The sequence below is a fragment of the Eptatretus burgeri genome, chromosome 10, assembly GCF_056783735.1.
Source record: "Eptatretus burgeri isolate ZD-2024b chromosome 10, Ebu_testis_v1, whole genome shotgun sequence".
Taxonomy (NCBI): domain Eukaryota; kingdom Metazoa; phylum Chordata; class Myxini; order Myxiniformes; family Myxinidae; genus Eptatretus; species Eptatretus burgeri.
In genome coordinates, this window is record NC_140970.1 from 58,137,819 (window position 1) to 58,157,818 (window position 20,000).

The window sequence follows — 20,000 nt, forward strand, 5'->3', positions numbered from 1 at the left end:
GGGGTATGTACTAATGCCTGGTGTTGGCTTAGTGGTTGGGGTGGCGGCTTGGGATCCTTGGGTCCTAAGTTCAAGCCCAGTTGGCTGCTGAATTAATATACCAGGGGGTTGACTCAGCTAATCATCCTTCCGAGGTCGGAGAAAAGAGTACGTGTGTGTGTACTGGTAGATGGGCACTGCATCAGCGAAACAGTCGCGCTTCCAAGAAATGATAGCTACCCTGGCAGCGAAGCTGCCATACGAAGAAGAAGAAGAAGAGGAAAAGAAGGGGTATACACTGCCCCCACAATTTTCAGCACTTGTATTGACTGGATTCTGGGGAGGATGTTTGAGAGTTTAAGCTGCAGTGCATCGCTTGGGAGCGCCAGAATCTCTGACATTGATTTCGGGAGCGCCAGAATCTCTGACCTTGATTTCGCAGATGATTCAGTCATCTTTGCGGAGACGGGATATCATTTTGGGGGCCCTCAAAGCGCTGAATAAGAAGTGGAGTCACTGGGATTATATGGGTTTCCTGGGACAAAACTAAGATCCAGGCTTTCAATGACATCTTACATGCTGATATCTTGTCTGTACCTGGTTGTGGTGAGGATGTTGAGGCCATCTCGAGAGATTCACTTTCCTTGGCAGTGATATTCATGTCTCCGCTGGCTGTGAGCCAGAGGTCAATACACATCTGGGTCAGGCCTTGGGAGTCATGAATTCACTGAATCATGGGATGTGGTGCTGTTGATCCCTGTCCAGGAAGACAAAATTCTGAGTCTTCAGGTCCTTGGTGCTTTCAATCTACAGATGTGAGACTTGGGCTCTGAACAGGGATCTGAGATGGAGACTTAACTCCTTCGGTACCAGGTCCCTTCGAAGAATTCTTGGCTCTCACTGGTTGGACTTTGTGTCCAATGAGAGGTTTCTGAGGGAGACTCAGATGAGATTTGTTACCTGCATAGTCCGTGAGAGTCAGCAGTATGTTGATTAGCACCTTAAGGAGATGGGGATGGGCCAGGCAGATGCCTGGGGGATGGCCAGACGGAGGCCCCTGGAATACTGGCGGAAAGTGTATGCTGTGACGTGCTGCTCTGATGCAAGCTCCCATACCTGACCTAACCTGACCACATAATTGTTTCACAATGTGAACACATTGATCTCAGTTGACACAATTTTATCCTTCTTCAGGTTTCAATAAAGACCAGCTTTTTCACTGTCTGCAGTTGTTTCATCAAGTTCTCTTTACTTTCCACCAACAGAGTGATATCACCAGCATACATTAGATTGTTGATATGTCTTCCGCCAATCCTGACTCCAGCCTCTATGTCATCCAAGTTTGATTTCCTCATGATGTACTCACGACACAGATTAAACAATTGAGGGGGAGAGAATACACCTCCTATCTGACCGATTTTCCAATTCCAAACCATCCTGTCTCTCCATACTCTTCTTCTATAAAATGGTCTCATCCGACCTTCAGATTAATATACCCAACTGTAATGGAATTTCAGGAACAATTTGAGATCCCTGCTGTACAAAAGCAAAATTGAGTGAAGACGCAATTTTTTTACAATTACTTCTCATTGTTTAGCACTTTCAATGCACTCTTCTTTCTTACATGCTGTTGTGGTGGTAAGTAACATTCTTCAAATTGTTTGAAATACAGTTCCCAATGACGAAAAAAGAAACTTTCTTCAGAAATAAACACGTCATTTTCGGTTTCCATGGTGATTTGTGCAGATTTTTACCTTTATATCCCCATGCGTAATATTGATGTTGTGCATGTAACCAAACGCAGATGCAGCCTGGAAGAAGAAAAAATACAAATGGTTATGCGATGGATTTGTAAATCAAGCATCTGATAATGTTCAAAATCACACTGCTCAATCTGCTGGACTGAGTTTCAAAACAAATTATTTGGAGAGTAAGTGAATAATGAGTGATGATGCTCACCTGAAAAATGATGGGCTTGACGAGCTGTTCTGAAAATTTACCTTGAGTACACAGCATGCCGCTGAGTGTATCTGTAAACAAGAAAGGCCGTGAGACCCCTTAAGAGTATTAATGTATGTGCAGGTATGACGTGTAAAAGAGGCTAGAACGAACGTTCAAATTTTCATCTCGCTCTCAAAATGTCAGTTGCCCCTTATGTCTTATGGTGGTAGACATATTCTAACCCTTCAGTTGATAAAAGCCATTGAGCATTTTATACATCGGCACAGACAGACATGAACCTTCTATTCAGACAGATTCAGTTTCACCCACAATATTTGGCAGGCGTTGAGGTCACTTCCTGTATAACTTGCTCACGGGAGACAATACTGTTACAAAAATGACTGAGGGGTTGATTATTCATCAGTTATTTCATGATCAGCTTTAACAGAAGTGTTTGTAAACCCTGTTGGCAACGGCCGGGATCAGACGTACAGGAAGTGACTCCAGACGCTTCAAAACAGGGAAGATCTCCATCACCCTCACCCTAGTGTCTGTCTCTATTCCATCTTTTCCTTCTATGCTGATCATGTAAATTACCCCCTCGGCCCATCCCCCCCAATTGTCCTTAAACATCATACAACTCTACGTTCAACATGGTTCGTCCATGTGTGCTCGGTGTGACCCTCACACATGCTCTGAAAGAATGGCACGTCTACGTGTACTACTTCAGCACAACAGGACCGTGTATGCGACACTTATAGTGCAGCTGAAGAGACCGCACCATGGGGTTTGGCGGGTTTGGCTATAAAAGGCAGCGGTGCTGATGCACCAAGGAGAGATGCCAACATGACAGAAGAGGCACGCCAAACCCATGTTGAAGGCTCTGGAGGGTGAGCCTGTGGAAACAATTCATTGTTGCCAACCTGCCAGACCAGCCTGTGTCGTGACTCCAGACACTTCATAACAAGGAAGACCACCACCTACACGACAACATTCTGTCTAACCTTCTGTTTGTCCTGTGTCACTGCTTTCTTCGATCATTCCTATTCCAGCTGCTTTCTTGTTTACTTACTGTGCCCCATTCCCATTATTTATTTATTAATAAGCCTCCCCCAAAAGCATAGCAGGAGGCTTATACCTGTTGTAGTGTTTGCTTCTGCAGTATATAATGGTACGCCAGAGTTTCTTACACCCTTTGGAGTACTCAACTACTATGAAGGTTTTTCTTCCTCATTCTGCCGATTTCTCAGCTCTATCTCGGAGCCAGCTGGGACTTTCAGAATTAAATCTTGAGTCAATAAAATGGGAATAAAAAGTACATGGGGTTGACATAATTGTTTTGACCTTGACCTATGTTTGAGGCCATCACCTAATTGTTGGAAGGTCTTTCTGATCAGAATGAAATTTCCCTCTAGATAACTGAGAGTAAGCCACATTTTCACTTTATTTACATCATAACCCTCTGAATTAAAAGTCAAAAATTAATTTGCTTTTATCATCGCTAAATTTTGTCAATGCAGAATCTCAAAGATCTCTTGACCTTCCAAGATGTTCTTGCATGATAATAGTGAACCTGCATTGAAGTTGTACACCTGACATTTGATTCATGTCTTTGACCTAATTTTTTCAAATTGTGACCTGATTAACAAACAAGCTCAAATGAGCCAAAATCCTCACCCTCTTAATGATGACGTCATAAAACCGAATATGACGTCATTGTGATGCATCAGGTTTGCGATAAATTATCTGTGCTAATGCCAGGCTTGATTCCAGCAAACAAATTTCAAACAGCTTGCCTAGTTTCGGAGATAATGGTATAGGCGATTTCCATTAGCGGCGATATTATGACATCAACTTTCTTTCTTGGAAGAATTTCCAAAATCGGAGATGGTTACTGCCTGCGCGTGGGCTTTCTGCATATACATGGCAAGTTTCACGAATATCCGATGAAAATTCTGGGTTGTGAAACAAAAAATGTCAAAAAATACGAATGATGTCATAAAAATTGATATGACGTCATAGTGATGCATCATATATGCGGTAATTCATCTCTGCTAATGCCCTGTTCGATTCCCTTTAACAGAATTCAAAAAGCTTGCCGAGTTTCGGAGATAATTATTTTGGCGATTTCCATGAGCGGAGATATTTTGACGTCATAACTTTTTTTCTCGGAGAATTGTCAAAATCGGAGATGGTTACTGTCTGCGCAGGGTATTTTTACATATATATGCCAAGTTTCAGGATGTTTTGATGAAAACTGTCGGCTGTGAAACAAAAAAGTCCACAAGAAGAAGATGAAGAACAACAACGTGAGTAAGACTTAGAGATCCTCCACGAGGATCTAAAAACAAATCTTTTTGATCATAACCTGAATAATTTTCCTCTGATTATCATGATGTTAAATTTTATGGATCGATTGTAGAAGGGAACACATTTTTAATTTCCACTCTATCCCGAAACGTTAATGGTCAAGTTCCTATGGCAGTGCAAAGAGAATGTTGCCATCATTGGATTGCAGGCAATGAGCTTATCCTTGGCGATCACTTTGTGATTGCACATATCAAGTTAAAGCTGTTGTTCCGAAAGTGTATTCACTACGCATTTGAGCCGTGTGATCATCCTCCAATGTCATCAAATTCCCCTATAAAGCCTATGCACATGCCGAAACCACCGCATCGATAATTAGTTAATAGTGCCACACCTCACAGCTAACCAATCATGCATGCAGGACATCTACACTCAGTGTTTTGGGAGTTCATCTCTGGCGGTCTCACATCACCCATTATGGCCCAACACAGAACCCTGGTGGACACCTGCATTATTGTTATGGGCTGCAGAAGGTTGACCCTCATGCCACACAAAATAAAATGGTGCACAAGACAAGACAAGAGGTCACAGACAATTCTTTACAACATGCAGGCAGCAACCGACATGTTCAGTGGCAAAATAAATCTAACTTTTTCTCTTGCTTCATGTGAAAGGTTCTGGATCACAGAATTTATTCACAATGTACGTTCAAAATAGCCTGATGTCAGAAAAGATACTTCTCCAAACTTCACAGTTGTACAAACTCAAACTTAAATCTTTCCTGCTTCTTCGGTAAAGAATAAGTGATGATAATTCCAGGGAAGAACGAGAAAGGCACTTGGTGGAGCGCATACCTCTGCAAGGCCGATCAATTTACGTTTTGTTTCCCATTGATATGCCGGATCTGCATCGTGACCTTAACCAAAATATAATCGGCTTGTTCTTATCACCAACCGAACTCATCCAACAAGTTTTGTAAAAATCCGTCCATAACTTCTTGAAATTTGCTATATACAGTACATCAAAAGTTTGAACACACCTACTCATTCAAGGGTTTTTCTTTATCGTAGAATAATAGTGAAGACATCAAAATTATGAAATAACATGGAATTATGTAGTAACCAGAAAAGTGTTAAACAAATCAAAGTATATTTTATATTTTAGATTCTTCAAAGTAAAGGAGCCACTCTTTGCCTTGATGACAGCTTTGCACACTCTTGGCATTCTCTCAACTAGCTTCATGAAGTAAACACCTGGAATGCTTTTCCATTAACAGGTGTGCCTTGTTAAAAGTTAACTTGTGGAATTTATTTCCTTCTTAATGCGTTTGAGCCAATGGTTGTGACAAGGTATGGTTGGTATCCAGTAAATTGCCCTATTTGGTAAAAGACCATTATTTTGTTTGCACTGTTGTCGTCCATATCATGGCAAGAACAACTCAACTCAGCAAAGAGAAACAACAGTCCATCATTACTTTAAGACATGAAGGTCAGCAAATCCAGAAAATTTCAAGAACTTTGAAAGTTTCTTCAAGCGCAGTCACAAAAACCATGAAGCGCGATGATGAAACAAGCTCTCATGAGGACTGCCAGAGGAAAGGAAGACCCAGAGTTACCTCTACTGCAGAGGATAAGTTTATTAGAGTGACCAACATCAGAAATCTCCAATTAACTGCACCTCAGATTGCAGCCCAAGTAAATGCTTCACAGAATTCAAGTAACAGGCAAATCTCAACATCAACTGTTCAGAGGAGACTGCGTGAATCAGGCCTTCATTGTCGAATTGCTGCAAAGAAACCACGACTGAAGAAGACCAATAAGAAGAGAGACTTGTTTGGGTCAAGAAACACGAGCAATGGACATAAGACTGGTGGAAATCTGTCCTTTGGTCTGACGAGTCCAAATTTGAGGTTTTTGGTTCCAACCGCCATCTGTGTCTTTGTGAGATGCAGAGAAGGTGAACGGATGATCTCTGCATGCGTGGTTCCCACCATGAAGCATGGAGGAGGAGGTGTGATGGTGTGGGGGTGCTTTGCTGGTGACACTGTCGGAAATTTATTGAGAAATCAAGGCACACTTAACCAGCATGGCTATCACAGCATTCTGCAGCAATACATCATCCCATCTGGTTTGTGCTTGGAAGAACCATCATTTGTTTTTCAACAGGACAATGACCCAAAACACACCTCCAGGCTGTGTAAGGGCTATTTGACCAAGAAGGAGAGTGATGGAGTGCTGCATCAGATGACCTGGCCTCCACAATCACCCGACCTAAACACAATTGAGATGGTTTGGGAAGAGTTGGACGGCAGAGTGAAGGAAAGGCAGCCAACAAGTGCTCAAGATATGTGGGAACTCCTTCAAGACTGTTGGAATTTAAGCATTCCAGGTGACTACCTCATGAAGCTGGTTGAGAGAATGCCAAGAGTGTGCAAAGCTGTCGTCAAGGCAAAGGGTGGTTACTTTGAAGAACCTAAAATATAAAATATATTTTGATTTGTTTAACACTTTTTTAGTTACTACATAATTCCATGCATGTCATTTCATAGTTTTGATATCTTTACTATTATTCTACAATGCAGAAAATAGTAAAAATAAAGAAAAACCCTTGAATGAGTCGGTGTGTCCAAACTTTTGACTGGTACTGTATTTTGTTTTGGCCCTATCCTTCAATTATATCGCCAAAACTGGAATCAATTCGCCCCTGTCACACACCCAACCTGTCCAAATTTCATCCGAATCCAAACATAACTTTTTGAGATATCCTGCTCACAGACAGACAGACAGACAAAGAGATAAACAGACAGGGGTCAAAACATAATCTCCATCCATCTTCGGTGGTAGTGGTCACAATGTTTTCCAAATCATCTTACAAATCAAAAGTGCATTTGTTACACGTGCACTCAAGTCATATCAGCTGACGTGCAGTGGATTCAATATGATATTTTAAAGTGTGCAGTGAGCAGATGGTGTACAAATTAAGCCTCAAAACGAGGAAAGAAAAATTAGTAGACCAGCCAACTGGTCAAAAAGGCACTAGAAAGTGATGACGGTACGACATGTTAATCGTTGGCATCCTTGCGTAATGCATTCCACATGGGGTGGGGATTCGGGTACGACAGGATGCCATTCTCACTTTTCACCTTTCAGGTCACTTTTAGGGTCATTGAAGTCTCAGGTGGGCCACACAATACAAGTATAATTCACATACATTTTACTTCATCTTCAAAATGGGAAATCATCAACAGTTAGAACCTCGACTGCAGCACCATCTATACAGTACTGAAATGCATCACGCCATCTGGACAAAGTGAAGAGCCATATACAGAATTTACAGCATCATATGGAAATTCACATGCATTTTGTTTGAGTTTGTTGAATTGGGTAATTTACATGTACTCCTCTGCCTTTATTTGCAGAGTGAACACCGTCAATCTCATTGCTTAACAATAATCCTATTATTTGACTGAAGACATGGAGCCGATAGCCGTCATCAAGCGCAAAAGTCAACGGAGAAATATTGACTCCACATGCTGCTGCTTCTGCCAGAAACAAGCGCCCACCAAAGACCTCCGCATGGCTTCGAATGAAGGGAAGATCTGGACTAAGGTCGTTGCAAGAGAGAGAAGAAGATTGTGATACAAAGTTTGCTGATGTTCTGGAGAGACTGGAAATGGCTCTGGAGTCAGAGTTTGGTGCATTACAGTTAAAGTGGCAAAAGGTATGCTGCAGTTCTTCGAGTGCAGAAAGCAAACTCAAAGGGTTTCAGGAGCTACGTGTGCCTCTTATGAGCGGTGAGCATGACAGCGACACACAAGCGTCTCCCTCAAGTGATCCTTATCCTGCCAAACAGTGTAGTTGCCTACCTACAATTGACTGGAAACTCTGCATGTTCTGCCAACAAAAGGATTAAAGATAGCTGCAGAGTGGCAACTCTGGAGAAGTCAGCCAAGATATTCGATTTTGCCCAAACTGAACCAGTGATGAACACGAAATCAACTGTAGTTTACGATCTTATCGCAGCCAAAGCTTGTTTTCATCTCCAATTGACCCTATGCACTCAGCGAGTGATGATACAGCGGAAGGTAAGGCTCCGCCATATTGAGTGGCAAAAAATCATGGTTACCACGCACGTGTCACGCGAATTTCTGGGCTATTTCCATGGATTAGATGATATAATACTTCTAAGAAGAGGTACTGCGAAAAACTGAAGCTGCGTGGTCTTCGTGAAGATCCTTATATTATTTCAAAGGATAAATGGACAACAGAAAGGAAATTTGGGCCTCAAATCGTTTTCCCTGACATCTGTATTTTCCTCGTTGAAACGCCGAGTCCTTACACTCAAGCCAGCCTGAAAGCCTTCAAGAGTATGGATGCTTACTCATATTATGTCGCCGGGTTTGTTAGTGACATAATCTCGACGAAAGCTGACAAGAACTGTATTATCGTGAGGGCAAAGGTAAGCCTGTTTTCTTTCATTTCACTGTTATTCAATTCGTTGTTGCTTGTTTTGTTCAGCAACCAGGGTCACTTTTTTTTTAACCTGGCTGCTGCCACAAGTTAATTTCAAGTGAAGCTCTTGTCTAAATGCTAAGTTTGTAGAAAATCTTCGTTCGTCAGTTTGCTTACAGATAGATTATATTTTTTCCATGACAAACATGTGGTGTAATGCCACGCTGCTGTGGATATTTCCAAGTGCTCGTTTTTAATGTATTATACATATCGATGTGACTTTCTCAGTTTTGTAGTGAAAATGTTACACTGATTTTTTTTTTCTTCAAATTTCTAAAATGCGATTTAAAAAACTATTTAATTTAATCTGCGATGTAATAGCAATAAGACAAGTTTCGAGGAAACAACTCAGAACTGTGCGCGTTAGACAGCTGTTGGAGAGGCGATCTTGCCCATCTCATTCTGTCAATAAAACAAGGGATATAATGCATTTTAATGATACAAATCAGACAATATTTTGTAACCACCAGCGATTTAATACCAACTACTAAAATAACGTATCAGAAATTAGTTACATGCCGGAGACAAAATGGAGGCCGCACAACCAGTCATGTTCGCCAGGTCGCCATTTTTCTCTTCTCACAACCGATATCCAAAGATTTCGTTGGTCGACTTCGGCAGGAAAGCGGTAAAACTGCACTCCAGAGCCTTCAGTATATCGCTGAGTACATCCCGGGGCACAACTCTTACCCATTTGCAGAAAAAAAAAATCGCTTGCTGGGAAATTACGGTGTAGTTGAAGTGGAGACTATCGGCTGTTATGGACGCGGTATACTTTCTTGACACTCAATATGGCGGAGCTGCCACAGTCACGTGACCGGTGACGTCATCTGAATAAGGCCTATCTGTCCTTCCCCTTGAGGTGTACGATCGTTTTTAATTGTATTCTCTCCCTATTACCTTCAATTCCTATTTTCCCCACTCTCCCAACGCCCCCCCCCATCTAAACACTCTGTTTCTTGTCTAAAATTAAAAAAAACAACAACAACAACCTTTCTCCATCCCCAAGAGTCCCGATCCTAAGTCTTCTTCTTCCTCCTTCAGCCGGCACACCATCTTTCTTCGATTTGAGCTGACCCACTCTCACCATTGCCTTCACGATTTCTTCCTACAACGTTCCATTCCCGAATCTTACCTAATCTCCAAAAATCCATCAAAAAACAATCATTTCCCTTGTATCCTTCCTAACCATACACCTCCTGCTCCACGTGTCTCTCCACCTCTTCCTGATACTTTTCATCGATCCATCAGCTTCACTCCGCGTTTACCGTTCCAAACTCACCATACAGCTCCACGATTTTACTTCATCCTTTCCTTTGCCGAATCTTATGCAATCCTTATGCAAATAAATAGATAAATTCACTTTTGCCAATACACATCCTCCCGTAACCACGTGATCTGTTTCCGCCCTCTGCGTTTACCGTTCCAAATTCACCATTCATCTCCACGATTTTACTCCATCTTTCCTTTGCCGAATCTTATGCAATCCTTATTAAAATAAATAAATAAATTCACTTTTGACTATACACCTCCCAAGGCCACGTGCTTCTCCTGGAACCCACGTGATCTGTTTCCACCCTCTGCGTTTACTGATCCAAATTCACCATTCACCTCACAATTTTTTCTTCAACCTTTCCTTAACCTAATCTTATGAAAACTCTCAAAAAATAATGATAATAATAATAAAAACGATCTCTTATAATGCTTCATCTTCCTCTTTCACACATGTGGTTCTCATTACTGTATCATCATTCACGACTCTTTTTCAACTTCAACAGACTGCTCTCAATTCGACCTCTCCTTCATGCCTTGTCTAAAAAGATCCAACTGTTACAGCGTTTCTTCTCTCCGTACTCTTAATTTGCCTTCATTACATCCCTCAAGAAATGTCTTTAATCACATTTCTGAACTAAAAATAAAAAACCCAGTTTGCAATGATTGTTTGCTGTGCATCAACCATTCTTTTTTTTCAAACTTCAGTTCCATCTCACCCCTCACTCTCAAAGCAACCAACACACTCTTCTCCCTCCAAGCTTCCCTCTCACCTTTCTCAAAAACTCCCCCTCACCTTTCTCCCTCAACTCTCCCCACCTACCCTTCTCCCACCATTCACCTCTTTCAAAGTCTACCCCCCCCCCCACATCCACGAAGCTGCCTCCTTCCCCTGCCCTCTCACCTCCATCTCATCACTCCACCTCCTCAAATCCTGAACTGCCTTCTGCCCCCCTCTCTTATTACTCCCCACTGTACCTCAAATCAGCACCACAGAGCCTTTTCTCCTCCTCATCCGCCCCCCTTCCCTAGCTCTTCATTCCCCCACACTCTTTCAACAACTCTCCTTACCCCCCCTCCCTCCCTTGTCCTACCTTCCCCATCCGCTCCCATCCATTGCACCCAAAGCCTCTTCCGCTCCCTCTTCATGAACAGTGTGAACCTCAAATTTCTGGGGCCTTCGCTCAAACCTTACAGGTCTTTCCATACAGGTTGCTACTGACAAACCAGACATAATCTGCCTCACAGAACCTTTCCTCCCTCAAGACGTCTCTGACTCCTTTGTATCTCTCCCTGGTTAATCCCTCCTCCAGTATGACAGACCTGAGCCTCGTCCTGGCGGAGGTGTTGCTCTGTTCATCAAAGACTCCATTCCTCACTATCCATGCACTGCCCTCACTCCCCCACACCCCTAGGAATACCTCTGGCTACGGCTTCCCTCCACTCCCACCTCATGTTTATTTGTGTACTGTACCGTCCACCAAACAGTGATGACTCCATTTACACCTCACTATCCGAAAACATAGACCAACTTCTATCCTCTCATCCGAACTCTCTCTTCCTCATATGTGGCGACTTCAATTCTCATCATGTCAGTTGGCTGGGTGTGGGTACCTCTCTCACCTGTCATGGCACTTCAGCAAAAGCGTTCTGCGACTCATTGGGACTGACTCAATCGGTCAACTTCCCGACCCGGATCTCAACCAACAGCACACCATCTCTTCTGGATCTGATCTTGACAAATTTCCCTGAAAATATCTGCTGTTTTCCTCCGCTCAAATCAGTTCTTCTGTCCATGTGCTTGTCAAAGTGGACATCTCTCTGGTTGTTATCAGAGAACCACGCGCCGTCGAGTCTGGCATTTCACTCAGGCCGACAGGCAGGGTTTTGAAGCAGCCATCAATCTTCTAGATTCGTCTCCCATCGCTACTTTCTCCAACATCAACTCATCTTGGGAATTCTTTCAAAGGAACTTTCTCTCTCTCATGCACAGATTTATCCCCTCTCATCTTCAGTTGTACTACCCTTCCTCCTGCCCATGGCTTACTGAAGCTTGTGGCAAGGCAGTTGTCCTGAAACAACTTGCCTTTGCCTAATGGAAAGCATACCAAACTGAGGGTAATCTCAGTTCCTTCCATAAAGCTCAGAACAATTGTGTGTCTACCCTCAGGAGAGCCAGAAAACAACATCTTTCTCATCTCAAGTCTGAACTCTCAAACCTCTCTCCCTCCTCCAAATCCTAATAGCGTCTAATCAAATCTGTTTCTGGTGTATGTTCCCCCTCCATCCCCTCCCTTACCTCAAATGGCCGCACTGCTGACACGGCACATGAAAAGACTGAATGCCTAAACTCGGTGTTTGCATCAATATCTTGTGTCCCTAACTCATCGCTTTCTGTACCCACCTTACCCAGTCGCACCCAACTGTCGCTGGACTGTATGTCCTTTTCTTCTGACAAAGTGCACAGCTTGCTGTCAAACCTCTCCTCAGATACTGCAACCGGTCCAGACGGCATCGGCCCACGTGTCCTAAAAACCTGCTCCTCTGCTCTTGCTCACCCTCTCTCTGTTCTGATCACCCTCTCATTTGCTCAAGGTCATCTGCCATCTCCTTAGAAATCAGCAAACATTACTGCCCTGCATAAAAAATGTGCAAAAACAGATCCCTGCAACGACAGACCAATCAGCCTTCTCCTAATCATCAGCAAGGTTCTAGAATCCATCATCGCTTCAGACATTAAATCTTTCCTCTTCTCCAATGGCTTGATTTCTCCACCCTGGACGCTCAATGCCGTCCCTTGGGATGCCGGGGAATGGAGGACATTATGGAGCATACGAGTCAGAATATACTGGTGTGTTGCTCAAAGCGCACGTATACGCTGGGGTCCGTTCAATGTCACCTGGGTAGCCTTGGTGCCCTGCTAAATAGCGACCCTCATCTGGAGCCCAGCGCACGTTCATGGCTGGAGAGCACTCATAAAAACATGCACTCCATGTTAATCTCCGAGCTCCATTGCGAGGCCAAGTTTGGAGGTAAATGAGGCCATTTCTGGCTTTGGAGTCTGGTGGGGTGGGGCTACTTCTCGGTGAGGAATCTGTGTGCCAATAGGAGCGCTCGGATATGCCAACAGGGCATTTGATCAAATTTTTGGCTCTTCCTTCACCCAGGCTCTAAAAAATAGCTGTAAAAGAGACGAGACAGTCAGTCGCTGAGTCATTGCCGAGGAGTTGCCGAGTCATTGCTGAGTCATCGGCACTCCGCTTCAGCTTAGTTCCACAGCCAATCTTCATTCTGCTCAGTCTTCGTTAGCATTTACATTTACAGACTCTCACACAAGAGGTTAAGCTATTACCTCACATGTTCTGTCTCTCCTATCTTCTCTCGTCTGCTGTGGATGCACAAATACTGAAAGAGCAACTACACACACACACACACACACACACTCTCTCTCTCTCTCTCTCTCTCTCTCTCTCTCTCTCTCTCTCTCGCTCTCTCTCTCTCTCTCTCTCTCTCTCTCTCTCTCTCTCTCTCTCTCTGTCTCTCTGTCTCTCTCTCTCTCTCTCTCTCTCTCTCTCTCTCTCTCTCTCTCTCTCTCTCTCTCTCTCTCTCTCTCTCTCTCTCTCTCTCTCTCTCTCTCCTTCACGCTTTCTCTTCTGTATGACATTTGCATCTCATTTACACCTCCCACTAACACCGCAGACACCCAAAGTTTTCTTCCGTCCTCCCCCCTCCTAAGTGACTGGGAAACATGGGCCCGTCGGCTGTGCCAGGTAGTGAAAGACGTGTGAAACACTTCAACTGCCTCTCATCTTTCTTGCTCTCTAATTTCCTCCAGTGTGTGTGTCTGATGGCACCTGCATTGCTTGCATAAATTAAGAATGTGTAAGTCCTTTAATATGTGTTTGCCTCAGCCCTGTCTCTTCTCTTTGTCAATAATTACTTTTTTTGCTGCATCTCATCAATCCTTGCTTTCCCCTGCTGTACATATTGCTTAATAAAACCTTTTATTATTGTGCCACATGACCTTTCCATGCTCTTGTTTTGTGAATAAATTACCCTCATTATAAATGCACTGAGCTCGTTGTCTTTTCCCTCATTCGTCCAGCGTGGTCCGGCGTTAGTTTAGCTGAGAAGTTCGAACTCAAGAATTTGCTCTTCTTAGCCAGCGCACACTCACTGTATCACTTGGCACTAATCCGGGTGTGCACTGAGGGCACGAGACCCCCCATGATTCGGCCATTCACAGGCAAGGTATCACGCAAAGTCGTGCAACCCTGCTAGGATTGGCAGTACCAATCAACCAACCCGCCGGTGCATGGGCCTAACTGTGCCCGGCGGCCTCAAGACCGGGCCTGTGTGCTTCCTCTCGTGGCTAACCTCGAACCCTGGATCCGTAACAACACCTTTCATTGGACACAGATGGTTGTACTGCAAAGAGCCCCTACTCCCCCCCCCCCCCCCCCGCAAAGGCTGTGTGAGAACATGACTATCAAATGTATATCCAGGCCAATTGAATGGTGACGAACAGTGCATGCATGCAGAGAAATGACCAAGTTTCACAAAGTATAACTTGCAGAACTAGATTCTGAGAAAAACGCAATTTTGTGATGCACTTTATTATTAATTCATCTGTAAATTGAAAATTAAACAGTCGATATATCACGTTGTATTAATTGAGGTGGTGAGATAAAGATTTAAACTGAAAGATGCGAAAAAGAAGTGGTCAGTCTGCAGTTTTTCATCAAAATGGCCATTTTGACCTTGAAATGACCTTCAAGGTCAAAAGCGACGACAGCATCCACCAACAACTTCTTACCCACCCTAAAAGCAATCGATCTCGCATGGATGCCAGCTATTAACAAAAACTGCCATCATAAGTCAAAAAAATCAGGTCTTGGGTGGTCCATGAAATGATTTAAGTTCACACATTTAGTATCACATGGGTTCAAACAACAGCAGAATAATGATGTCAACATGGAATGAATAAAGGGAAACTCACCTGCTTCAAAAAACTCTGTAACCATGAAACACCGATCTTCAGAGTGTGTTATGCCAAGCAATCGAACTATATGGGGATAATAGAGTGAAAATAAGATAATAAACATTAGAAAGATCATTTCTAAATTCTCTTTACCCACTTTGCCTTTCACTAATTCTGGGATTGGCTTAATGATTAAGGTGGCTGACTCAAGATCTTTGGATCTTGAGTTTAAGCCCCTGTCGGGCCGTTGAAATAACACCAGGTGGGTTGATTCAGCCCGTCATCATTCTGAGGTTGGCAAAATGAGACCAGCCTACTGATAACAGGGGCAATGCATCAGCGGCACAGCCACACTTCCAGAAAATGATACAACCAGCAGCCATCAGCTGCATACAAAACAACAACCTCTGCTTTTGAAATGTTGTTCTTCGATGAAAATATTCATATTTAAAATTTCTTTTCTAACAGAGCATTCCAAGCCTGGTGTTGGCTTTGTGGATCAGATGGCTGGCTTAGGATGTGAGGATCCTGAGTTTGAGCCACGTTGGTTGCTGAATCAACACCAGGTGGGATTGACTCAGCCTGCCATCCTTGTGATGTCAGCGAAATGAGTACCAGTGTGTTGGTGGAGGGACACAGCATCAGCGACACAGTTGTGCTTTCAATAAATGACAGCTATGTGGCAGCCAAGCGGCCATACGCAAAAACAGAACAGAACGTCTTTGAACATAACAATCTCAAACCGATCCTTTCATTTTTGAGTCAGCCCTTAAATAAATTCGAATATTCTGTAGAGTATGGTGATGAAACAAAATGACAAACTTCAACATGGTTTTCAAAACCAAGCAGAAAACAGAAAAACCACGTGTCTGCTTGCATGTTCCATTAACCAAGAGGGAAGATCACAAGATGAGGGCTGGCATGACGTATGACAGGGATGCGCAGTTCCCTTTGAGCTGTCTTGCTGAGGATCATATCTCGACTGAGCTAAAAACTGCTACCCTGGAATTTGGCGTGCATGATCAGTGTGACCACTCCTCATTTTCATAAATGCCAAGGTGAGCCAATGAAAAAAAGCCAAGAATTCACAAGGTTTCAGAAAAACGATGATAATAGAAAACCTATACACCAACAAAACCTATGGAAAACCAAGACGCCAAGGTGAACAACGAAAAGCCAAGATCTTGTGAAAAAAGCCAAGGAGTGGTCACACTGTGCATGATGTTGCATCAATGTGTGCACCATCCATCGGAAGGACATCAAGCAAGAGGATCCGTCCTCTTGCACTGGCAGTTGGTGGACGTTAAAGACCCCACAGCATCAAGCCAGAGGACCCCCACAGCAAGGTTATGTGAGTAGTCACTGCCACAGTGAACTAATTCAAAATTCCTGCCACCTCCGTCCATCAAGTCTGAGCAGCTGGTTTGTGAAAGACTTGGGCCAAAAACTTTCCCAAGTTGACCCCACAAGATGGTGAGAGTGATTGGAGCTGTCAAATGAGTTGTAGTGGTGGTAGTACCTCATGATGGATAACATATCAATCCATCCATCCATTAGGACCATACTCTGTGCAGAGCGTTGGTGCCGCCGAAGCAGTCTCCTTGGCTATTGGGAACAATCCTGGACGGGTCGCCACTCCGACACAGTATACCAGCATGCTGGCACTCATTTTGCCGACCTCGGAAGGATGACAGGCAGAGTCAACCCCACCTGGTGTTAATTCAACAGCTGAGCGGGATTTGAACTCAGGACCCTAGGATCCCAAGCCCACTACCTTAACCATTAAGCCAACACCAGGCATACATATCAATAAGTGGTGGATAATTAACTATTTACAGAAGTTCTCATGCTCATGTTCATCAAGTTGTATATTGATACAGGTGAGTAAACCGTACATTTCATTTGGTCTTTCACGAACAGGATAGTTAAGATCGTTATCGCAGGCATTTGCAATTTGTTCAGGGAGCCGGTGATAAGTCACTTCACAAAAGGCATCACGGGATCTATAATATCCACCAACTGGTGCTTGCAGATGGGACACTCGGCTTAATATCAATCCAAGGGACGCCACACTTTGTAATGTAATGTTCAGCCAGCAAAGGACTAATCTGATCGTTTATAGCTGGGTTGGGACTCGCACCCATGCGAGAAAGCGTAATCCTGTCGGAGGAATAATTTTACAGGAATATGACAAGGAAATGTGGTCGAATCGATGGAGCATATGGGGTTTGAATCTGGGATTCCAGCACTATGAATAGTGTGTCACATGGGAATGTCAAAAAGACAATTCCAAATGGATTACTTGGAATGAAATTCACACTTACCAATATTTGGATGACTTAAGGAAGACAGCAAACGAGCTTCTTTCAAAAACTGCAATCAAACAGCACAGAAATGTATCAGCAACAGGGCAAACATCTTCCCTCCTTTATTTGTGAGGACAATTCATGCATATGTTCCACAACCTCATTACATTGGCATCTGATACAGTCTGGCACCCCGCCTGATATTGTTATGAATCTGGAAACCTTTTGCACACAAACAGACAGCAGTCCCCATAGCTTAGTTATTTCGATAAGTATGTGTTTATAGTTAGAATCCCTCCTTCTGTCTCATGGGAATTTTGTGTGTGCGCCGAGTTATTTTATAGTCAGGCTTATTAAATCTACAACAACAACAACAACAACAACAACAACGGCACCGTCCCTGACTCAACCCGGTCGCCATTGCCCACATGTTTTTGGCTGAAGGCGTGGGCGGAGCCTCCATCGCCTCAGATCCGACTCCGCCCCAGAAAGGTGGGAGTTGCCCCGCCTACCATGGGCCTGTCCAATGAAGGACGGCCAGCGGATCGTGCGATGGAACCGTCCAATCAGGAGGCGAGTGGTGAGAAAAGAAACCGCTCCCACCTCAAGAGAGTAGCAGTGATCGGGGTGACTGCTGAGCATCTGCAGTCTTGATGGCGATTGGCTTCATTGGCAGTCTTGGTGGCGATTGGCTTCGTCTGCGGTCGTGGTGGTTTGGTCTCGGTCGTCGTCTGCGGCCCTTTGCGGTGGCTTCTCGTGGTAGTGGCAGCCGAGCTGCCAGGGACGTGGGCCGTGGACTTCGGGTCGTGGGTTCGAGTCCCACCGTGGTGGTTTGGAGTCGGTGTGACCGCACGAGGCAAGAAGGTACCCCGGGCCGGCTCTACCGAATAAAGACCCACGGGGTCCAGTTTCTTTTGGGTGTGTGTGTGTGTGTGTGTGTGTGTGTGTGTGTGTGTGTGTGTGTGTGTGTGTGTGTGTGTGTGTGTGTGTGTGTGTCCATGGGCTCCGTCTGTAAGTAGAATCGTAATATAAGATTCTGTGCTATCAAGACCTGACAAGTGCCTTGTTCATTGTACATTACATTTCTTTATTCGTGATAACTCTGCTCTGTGTCTCCCTTCCCGATTATTGCCTATTGTAAAATAAACCCCCGTGTTAAATGTTCCAGTTCGTTGTTCGTGTTTTCTCCCATTGGTCCAGCACGGTGCGTATTGAGAATTAGTGAGGCCATTCGTGCCGTAAATTGTTCATTTGGACCGACAGATCTTGGTAATCCCCGCTCGGTTTACACCCAGATCGGCTCGGTAAACGGTCCGTTCCGCCCGAGGTCCGTCGAGGGTGTGGTTTTCCCCGGTAGTGGGACGATGTGGGTATTTAGGTATATTGAAATTAGGCAATTAACCCTACTCTACGCCATCAAAATATTGGTGACCACGGTCCGCTAAGGGACCCGTGAACTCTCGGACTTATCCGACAGTCACGACCTAAATTCCGGGTGTTCGGTGGGAGACGACTCCACTGCTCCACCTAGTGATCGTTTATCGCCACTGAACCCCGGCCCACAACAATATCATCTCTTATCCCTGTCACGGCTGCAGTTCCCCAAGGCAGTGTCTTCAGCCCAATCTTGTTCTTCATCTTCATCAATCATTTTCTGATTCCATGGAAAATCCTGTCTATCTCCTTGCTGACTCCATCCTCTGCCGTACCATTCCTCATTCTTCAGACAGGCAAGGAGCAGCCTCTTCCCTCTTCACAGACCTTGATAGAATCAGGACCTAGGTTAACAATTGTAATATGTCTGTCGATGCAATTTCTCCAAAATTAGCATAATGGGCTTGATGGTGATAAAAACAATAATAAAATGTTGTTAATTAAAACTTGATATTAAAATTATTGTATTGTTATGAATCTGTAATGGAAAATGTACTCAAATATGGTATGGTTTTATGTGCTTGATCATGTATCTATTTTAATTTTAATTTACATCATTGAAAGATGATCAATCTGTCTCGTGAAGATGTTCAAAACAGGTTGGCCTTTCAACTAAAACTGAAATCATTATTCAGTATTTCCCTATCAAAAAAAGCGATCTTGCTTTCTAAGGGATTTTTATGAAAGGCACCAGCAAGCTGGATGGGGAATATGATGTCAGTACAACTGGAATGTGGGTCTAAGGAAATGTACAGATGTATTCACTGAGCTCTAATTGCTTCAACATAGTATATTTCCCCAGTCTGTTAGAAGCAGACTGACTTTTAACCTACATATTATAGAAATCTCTCAAAATACCCAAAAGGGTTGCAGTTTGACGTCATTCTATCATTCTGTGTGTCATTCTGTGCCAGGAGAGAATCTACACGTATGGGTTTGAAATATATGCTACAATTCCACAACCAAAATCAAACTGGCGGCTGCAAGAAGGTTGAAGATGAACTCCACCTGGGGCTATCAAGACCTGACAAACTGTGGCACCAGGGTTTGGAAATAAAAATGCGATGTCTCACTGGATTCTATATTAAGGACTTAACTTTATCATGTATTTCAGAGATCTGGAGCAAGACTGTGTTCTGATCACTCGATATGCACATATGTATTTGTTTGTATGTTGAATAAATGTTCAAATGCACAGGATGACGAAATAATTTCTTTTACATGTATTTCAACCCTGACAAATCTAACACACTCGCCATGTCTCTCTGA

The 20,000-nt window shown here is 43.7% G+C and overlaps 1 protein-coding gene across 1 annotated transcript in view; it reads right to left on the reverse strand.

Annotated features, from left to right (window-relative positions):
• LOC147018649 (uncharacterized) overlaps positions 1–20,000 on the reverse strand; it is a 119,928-nt gene that overhangs the window by 73,949 nt on the left and 25,979 nt on the right. The window contains exons 4-7 of the mRNA XM_085898531.1: positions 17,316–17,364; positions 15,010–15,075; positions 1,939–2,009; positions 1,734–1,790 (exon numbers count right to left, since the gene is read on the reverse strand). Of these exons, the coding sequence (XP_085754657.1) occupies positions 1,734–1,790; positions 1,939–2,009; positions 15,010–15,075; positions 17,316–17,364 (243 nt within the window). The remainder of the gene's footprint in view (positions 1–1,733; positions 1,791–1,938; positions 2,010–15,009; positions 15,076–17,315; positions 17,365–20,000) is intronic.